At 47.0% G+C, this 8,564-nt stretch overlaps 1 protein-coding gene across 4 annotated transcripts in view; it reads right to left on the bottom strand.

Moving 5' to 3' along the window:
- Positions 1–3,133: 3,133 nt before the first annotated feature.
- LOC134980083 (protein S100-Z-like) overlaps positions 3,134–8,564 on the bottom strand; it is a 32,366-nt gene continuing 26,935 nt past the window's right edge. Inside the window, exons 1-3 of one of the 4 annotated variants that reach the window (XM_063946727.1) lie at positions 8,450–8,554; positions 4,058–4,259; positions 3,134–3,393 (exon numbers count right to left, since the gene is read on the bottom strand). In XM_063946727.1, coding sequence (XP_063802797.1) covers positions 3,259–3,393; positions 4,058–4,198 — 276 coding nt within the window. In that variant the 5' untranslated portion in view covers positions 4,199–4,259; positions 8,450–8,554 and the 3' untranslated portion in view covers positions 3,134–3,258. Of the gene's footprint in view, positions 3,394–4,057; positions 4,260–5,227; positions 5,270–8,449; positions 8,555–8,564 lie in introns of those variants that run through there. The other 3 variants (XM_063946730.1, XM_063946728.1, XM_063946729.1) reach the window with 3 other exon arrangements.

An 8,564-nucleotide genomic window follows, 5' to 3' on the forward strand; every position in this document is an offset into this window, starting at 1 on the left:
CTTGAGCCGCATGAGGCTCTTTCTTTCTTTAAATGTGGCTCCCAACACTTGAAGTCGCATTACCACAACAGATCTGGTAACCACTGCACTCCAGAAAGACACGCGGAAGCACTACGAGGGCTGTGGACTGAGGGAGCCAGATACTAGAGATAAACCACCCACCGTCACAGAGGATCCTTAAGCCCCTTTCACATTGCCAATGCAGGATCCCACCCGGAAATTAGAAACTGTCCTTCCTGGATGGGATCCGGCGTTGGACCCTAACAGCTGGCTTCCCGACCTGACAATTTGCTGGATCAGTTGCCATAGCTGCATAGGGTGGGGGGAGGCAGCGGGGGTGGAGGAGATGAGCTCATCTCTGCGCTGCCTCTCCCTATGTAGTAAATGGGTCCCGGGTCGCATTGACCCGGGAACCCGTTTACGCTGCCACTGACCCGGTATTCAGCCCATGAATAACACTGCTTATAACCCGGGTTGAATTGCCTGGTCAGGCGACCCAGGAATTCGACCATGGCCCAATCACACAGCAAACCAACCCGTGTCCACCCAGCAATATGCCGGGTCGATACCGGGATATTTGTGCGGTGAGAAAGGGGTAATAAGGAGCTGCTACAATGGCATGAGTTGGGGGGAGCTCTGAAGTAACACATGAGGGTTCTAGCAGGAGTGACACATGGGGGAGCTGAAGTGTACTATGTGAATCGTCTTTCATTATATTTTATGTGGTTCTGGCTTTTTCAATGTATTTTATACCAGGGGTGGTGCCTAGCAGGCACAGGGCCACACCCCATTTTTGCATGCTTGCCTTTGGCTCTTTGATGTACTTAACAAGATTTTTTGGCTCTGACTCTGACTGGTTGGCCACCCCTGGTCTAGTCAGTCAATGTTCAGGAGTTCAGCAGGTGCACCGCTTGGGTAAAGAAACTTTTGATGCTTCTGGTGGACTTGGCAGGGACAGCCCTGTAACGCCTGCCTGAAGGAAGCAAGTTAAACATGCTGTGGCCGGGGTGTAGTTGGTCCTTTACTATCTTCATTGCCCGCTTTTTAGCACTGGACAGGTACAGGTTCTGGACTTAGGGAAGGTCGGCCCCGATGATCTTCTCTGCGGTTCTGACCACCTTTTGGAGCCTGCACCTGTCCCTCACGCTGGCAGAGCTGTACCATACCAGTATCGAGGAGCACAGTACCAACTCCACAATCACGGAGTAGAAGAGGAGCAGAAGCTTCTGTGGGATGTTGAACTTCCTTAGTTGCCTGAGGAAGAACAACCTCTGCTGCGCTTTCCCAACAGTGGCATCAGCATTGGACCCCCATTTAAGGTCCCAGGAGATTGTGGTCCCTAGAACTTGGAGTCCACTAGCGATAGCACACTGTCAGCAATCATTAGCAGAGGTGCACTAGATGATTTCTTCCAGAAGTTCACTATCATCTCGACAGTTTTGAGCTCAAGGTTGTTGTGGATGCACCACTGGGCCAACCGGTCTACTTTCCATCTATAGGCCAATTCGTCCCAGTCATTGATGAGGCCAATGACAGTGGAGTCATTAGCGAATTTGATGATCTTTACTGATTGCGCCTGAGGTGCAGTCATTTGTGTATAGGGAGAAGAGCAGGGGTGAAAGGACACAGCCCTGATTGGCCCCTGTACTAATGGACTGTGCTTGAGAGGTGAATTCCCCCGCTTTCACCACCTGTGTCCTATCTGTCAGGAACATAGGCGTGCACAGCACATTTTATTAGGGGGTGCTCAGCACAGGCTTTATCTGGATTTGTTAGAGATAATCTTCCTTTGCAACCATAGGGGTACATAGAGGGGCAGGAACCAGAGTTGGAGAGTGCTTGACTTCTTTCCACTCAGTATCCCCCAATGGATGAGAGAGAGATCATTACTTCATCTTCAATGATCTAAACCCCTCTGATGGTATCTGTGCTATAAACTTGTTTTCTAATGCAACTTTCACATCGCAAAACCGGCTTCTGAAATGGTTCTTTAAACGGGTCTGAGCAGTTAAACCCCCTTCACATCGCATGTTGTAACCAGTATATTACCATTTCATTACTGTTTTGGTACCTTTCACACTGAACCCATTTCACCCATAGAAAACAGTGGTTGTCATTTTAAATGTTTATTTCCTGCTTCTGCCTGGTGACATCACACATGGAGACAGCCTATCACCTTCTGGGGCTTGCAAATACCGTTTCAGACCCTTTCACACTGCACAATGAAACGTGTCTGAAACGGGTAGGACCCTGCTTTTTTTACCGTTTCAATATACCAGTATTTTGCAAATGGTAAATTGAAGGTGACCCTTTCACATCGCAGCTCGAACCGTTTAGGAAGCCTTAAAAATCGGCAATTTACCGGGTTCAAGCTGCGGTGTGAAAGGGGTATGAGAGTTTGTGGAAAACCTCCTCAAATGTCCACACCAAGTCTCAGTGTGACAACCAAAGTCTACTAGCACCTATCTGGGAACCAGCATTTTAGGGGAGAGAAACCCAATGTAATAACCATAGACAACTTCACCCTTTAGTTACTCTGCTCAATCAAGTTCTAATTGAATCTAGGTTGACCACATTTATTCTGTACCCCAACATACAAATCTTCACCAGTGGCAGAAGCTCTGGAGTCAATAAGTCGGCTGCCGCTGGACGCCAGCCCTGACAGGGCACCTCTTCAATTGCTCCAGTGTCAGTGATAAATAAACAGCACGGAGTCCTCAGTCTTACTGCATAAGGAGCCCTGCAGCCACAGTACCCACACGAGTGTCAGGGGAGGAAGCAGGGGGCGGGGCACCTGTGGAGCCTGATGAGCAGTCACTGGTCAGTATCTCCATACAGTGGGTGTGGTGTAGGCAGAGCCGCTCCCGCTACGCACTAGTATGGAGAGACACTGATCCTAGGTCCTGTGTGCTTCAGGCTCAGGGGTCTATTCATGAAACAGTGAAAAAGAGTGGAGAAGTGAGCCAGTGGAGACATTGCCCATGGCAACCAATCAGCTGTTCTGTATCATTTTATAGTATGCAAATTATAAATGTTACTTCTATGGTTATTGGTTCTAACTTTCCTCTGGGCGACTGGGATAAATGTACACCACTGATCTTCACATTAGAGATTACAAAAAGACATGGTCACATATCCTCCAAATCATTTTATTCAGACAGAAGTGTGGCTCCAGGTGACACCACACATGGTCACTAGTCAAACAAGTGTGGAACCAGAGGATAGCACAAGTGTCACCAATCACAGACTTTCTAAATATCACTGATTGAAGTCATGGTAAGACTGAATTAATCTAGACACCAGCTTTGCATACTCCTCGAAGGAAACCTGTCCATCTTTATTTTCATCCACAGTTTTCAGGATGATGTCCACATATGACGGATCTTTCTGGGTCTGTAAGAGGAAGGGAGAGGGTTAGAGATCAGGATTACAGTTATTAACCACCTCTTATAGTTACATACCACCACTTCCCAGTGAGTCATGAGCTGTACTACACAGCACCCTGGGACATCTGAATGGATTTACCCTTTAAGAGTTTGACATTGTAGTATCTGGTGGGGTAGGGCTTCCAAAACAGACCAGCTGTGGTGTTGCTGAAGGCAACCAGATTCTAGCTATCATTTCCATATTGCATTCTAGAAAATCATGACAGAATCTTATTGGTTGCTGTGGTCTTGGCTTTATGAAATCTGCCATACAAGAATCCCTTGTGGCACAGACTCTAGAACGTTACTGCACCTGTCCAACATCTTCAAGACATGACCCATGGGAGGTGGATCAAAGAACAGGTTATTCAAGGTCTCAAATAAAGCTAGGAACCTCTTTACCATCCCCCACACATCATAAGGCCGCCTTTAGTTCTGTCTCCAAGAACTAGTGCCCAGAAGCTCAGTTTACAATACTAAAGTTCTGATTCTATGGGGACCCAAAACATTCCCAACACTTCCACTTGGTGTTCCAACCGACAAACCAGTGACCACTGCTTCATATACGACTGTCCATCTCCTAGATAACCCTTTTGGCACACATGTCCCCATAGTCCTACAGATGGTCTCACCCACTCAGGAAGCTTCAGCTCCTCCTGCAGCAGTTTCTGGAGCTCTCCCTTGGTCAGAAGGTTCTGGTTACCTTCCTGTTTGGAGAATTCATAGAATACAGCGATCATTTCCTCTAGGGCAGTTTCCAATTGTGTAGGCATCTCAGGGTAGGTGGGTTGTCAAAGGCTGGGAGCTTAGGCTGTAGTAAGGCGAGACAGCAAGCTGCATATAGAAATATGGGAGGTTAGAAACAGACAAAGGGGTATATTTACTAAGATTTGTGTTTTTGCCGTTTTTTTAAGGGTGTTTGAACTCAAATGGTATTGGGTGCATTTTACTGCAACATTTTGAATCCTGATACGATCATTCACTAAGCTGCCGATTTTTTTCAAATTCGTATTTTCCGATGTCGATGCGATTCGTAATGTCAGGCAGTGTTTTACGGGAGTGATGAGTAAAACACTGCCTGACAAAACACAAGGAATCCCGGCCGGATCTGTGAGATCCGTGCAGGGCTTCATTGTGTACTTTAAGAAGGTGTTTAAAGTGTTAAATTCAGAAAAAAATTGTGTGGGGTCCCCCCTCCTAAGCACAACCAGCCTCAGGCTCTTTGAGCCAGTCCTGGTTGACAAAATATGGGGGGGGGGGGAAATGACAGGGGTTCCCCCATATTTCAACCAGCACCGGGTCCAAAAAATATGGGGGACAAAAAGCGTAGGGGTCCCCCGTATTTCTTAAACCAACACCAGGCTCCACTAGCCAGGTACATAATGCCACAGCCGGGGGACACTTCTTGTGGTCCCGGCGGCCCTGGCATTACATACCCAACTAGTCACCCCTGGCCAGGGTACCCTGGAGGAGTGGGAACCCCTTAAATCAAGGGGTCCCCCCTCCCACCACCCAAGGGCCAGGGGTGAAGCCCGAGGCTTCCCCCCCATCCAAGGGAGGCGGATGGGGGGCTGATAGCCAAGTGTAAAAAATCAGAATATTGTTTTTAATAGCAGTACTACAAGTCCCAGCAAGCCTCCCCGCAAGCTGGTACTTGGAGAACCACAAGTACCAGCATGCGGTGGAAAACTGGGCCCGCTGGTACCTGTAGTACTACTACTAAAAAAATACCCTACAAAAAACAGGACACACCGTGACAGTATAAGTTCATTACATACATGCACACCTCCAAACATACATACCTATGTTCACACGAGGCTCGGTCCTCTTCTCCATGTAGAATCCTCGGGGTACCCGTGAAAAAAAAAAAAAAAAAAAATTACTCACATAATCCAGTGTTGCTTGTCTTCTTTGTATAATCCACGTACTTGGCAAAACAAAAAAACGGAAACCCGACCACGCACTGAAAGGGGTCCCATGTTTACACATGGGACCCCTTTCCCCGACTGCCAGGACCCCCCCTGACTCCTGTCAAGGAGGGTCCCATCAGCCAATCAGGGAGCGCCACGTCGTGGCACTCTCCTGATTGGATGTGTGTGAGGCTGCACACGGTAGAGATACAATGTAGCGTTTATGCGCTCCATTGTATCCAATGGTGGGAACTTTGCGGTCAGCGGTTGACCGAAAGTAACCTCACCGCTGACCACAAAGTTCCCACCATTGGATACAATAGAGCGCATAGGCGCTCTATTGTTTCTCTGCTTCACCCCTGGCCCTTGGGTGGCTGGAGGGGGACCCCTTAATTTAAGGGGTTCCCACTCCTCCAGGGTACCCCGGCCAGGGGTGACTAGTTGGGTATGTAATGCCAGGGCCGCCGGGACCACAATAAAAGTGTCCCCCAGCTGTGGCATTATGTACCTGGCTAGTGGAGCCTGGTGTTGGTTTAAGAAATACGGGGGGACCCCTACGCTTTGTCCCCCGTATTTTTTGAACCAGGACCAGAGCCCGGTGCTGGTTGATGAAATATGGGGGAACCCCTGTCATTTCTTTTCCCATATTTTTTCAACCAGGACCAGCTCAAAATGCCCGAGGCTGGTTATGCTTAGGAGGGGGACCCCACGTAATTTATTTTTCAGATCTTACACTAAACAGACCCTTTCCCATAGATAACCATGCACAGATCTCGCTGATCTGTGCATGGTTATCCAAACTCGACTAGAAAAAGCAGGTCTATTTTTTTGCTGCTTTTTTTAACGATTCGCAAAAAAACAGACCCGCACTTGAGCACTCAGAGACTAACACCCAAATACGAATGAATAGTGAATACCCGTATTCTATGAAATAACAGCCGCGTTTGACCGATGGTCTATTCATTCGTATTTCAGAACTTTGCCGTTAAATCCATTACGAATAGACCAGACACTGCCGAGAGTTGTGCTTAGTGAATTCCCGGATTGGGAATTTGAGAAAAAAAAAAAAAAACACAAATCGGACAAACTCAATTTTTTTGTAAATATTGGCCAAGGACGGGGTCAGAATGAGAAGGTCTCCACATCCTTGGATAGAGATAGGAGTTTCGAGAGTTCTCCTCCAAATCCTGTTTAGTACATTTAGGTGAAACTAAAATAATGTGAAAAATCCCCTTTCACATTTCAGTAAAAATAATGTTGATAATTAGGCCCTTAGTGCTGGTCTCAGCATCCATATTACATTGAAGCTGAAGCAGATACAGACTTGTCTTACCTGAGGGCATCAGTAACTGGATCTAGCCTGCACGTCATGTACTAGCCACCAGACAACGTACTATGGGGCAGATGTATTAAGCTTGGAGAAGTGATAAAGCAGTGATAAGTTCATAATGCACCAACCAATCAGCTCCTAACTGCTAATTTACATATTGGAGCAGATTGGCTGGTGCATTATCACATTGCACTTATCACTGGTTTATCACTTCTCCAGGCTTAATACAGATGGAGCCTCACACATCTAGCCTTCTTTGCTGCACCTAGGTTTATTAGCATAAGCCTCTCATCTATTGTTCTCAGCTACAATACAATGCAGAGAGAATACAGCAGGAGATTAAGTCTGACAGCACTGGCTCTGTAATGCTATGAGAAGGATAGATGAGCATGGCTCCATCTGTGAGAATATCAGATCCTGCAATATCATTTATAGACATCTCCCACATGAGGCAATGCAGAACATCACACTAGTGTATGGTTTCTCAATTATGAAAATTGTATATGTATATTGCTAGACAGTATAGTTACCATTACATGGTGTAATACACTAAAAACAGTCAGTTTGGTACCATCACCCCCCAGTATTATCTGCATAGAGTACAGAGCAGGTACCAAGACAGTCAGGAGAGCACATCTAAGTGATAAGAATATTAACCTATAATATACAGCTAAAAAGGCAATGACATATTTCAGTGCGGGATATATAGGCACAGTTAGTAGAATCTAGCCAAGACAGACAATCCCCAGAAACACACACACCTCCTGTAACAATCCCCAGACACACACACACTGTAACAATCCCCAGACACACACACACCTCCTGTAACATGGAAGTGCAGGAACCACATCCAGACACCACCCAATTTCATTATAGACTCAGATGTAGAAATCCCACTATAATAGTGAAAGGATATAAGTAGCCAGCTATAAGCAATGCAAGGCTGTGCTAGGGACGACAGGTGTAGCCCAGGTATATACCAGGATGGTGCAGCACCTGTATCAAGGAAGCTGTGCTAGGGATCAGGTGTAGCCCAGGTATATACCAGATGGTGCAGCACCTGTATCAAGGAAGCTGTGCTAGGGATCAGGTGTAGCCCAGGTATATACCAGATGGTGCAGCACCTGTATCAAGGAAGCTGTGCTAGGGATCAGGTGTAGCCCAGGTATATACCAGATGGTGCAGCACCTGTATCAAGGAAGCTGTGCTAGGGATCAGGTGTAGCCCAGGTATATACCAGATGGTGCAGCACCTGTATCAAGGAAGCTGTGCTAGGGATCAGGTGTAGCCCAGGTATATACCAGATTGTGCAGCACCTGTATCAAGGAAGCTGTGCTAGGGATCAGGTGTAGCCCAGGTATATACCAGATTGTGCAGCACCTGTATCAAGAAAGCTGTGCTAGGGATCAGGTGTAGCCCAGGTACCAGGTATATACCAGATTGTGCAGCATCTGTATCAAGGAAGCTGTGCTAGAGATCAGGTGTAGCCCAGGTATATACCAGATTGTGCAGCACCTGTATCAAGGAAGCTGTGCTAGGGATCAGGTGTAGCCCAGGTATATACCAGATGGTGCAGCTCTGGGCTAGGGATCCAGGTATAGTGTATACCTGATGGTGCAGCATCTGTGTCGGGGTATGTCTGTGCAGCAGATAAGTGACATACTTGGTGAGACAGGTAAGTAGAGGAGAAAGTGAGGAATAAGTGATCAGCATATGGACAGAGGTCCATAGTAAGCAGGAAAAGTCCCAGGTGGGACTACAGATACCAGCCAGGCTACTATTACCTTACACAGATAGTACACCAGCTTCCTCAGAGGCATGTGGGGCAATGATGACTGAGCCAGGCATATAAGTACTATCCTTAATTGGCTAATGGGCTGCACATGTAATTAGCAGTAA

The sequence above is a fragment of the Pseudophryne corroboree genome, chromosome 12 (assembly GCF_028390025.1).
Source record: "Pseudophryne corroboree isolate aPseCor3 chromosome 12, aPseCor3.hap2, whole genome shotgun sequence".
In the NCBI taxonomy this organism is placed as follows: domain Eukaryota; kingdom Metazoa; phylum Chordata; class Amphibia; order Anura; family Myobatrachidae; genus Pseudophryne; species Pseudophryne corroboree.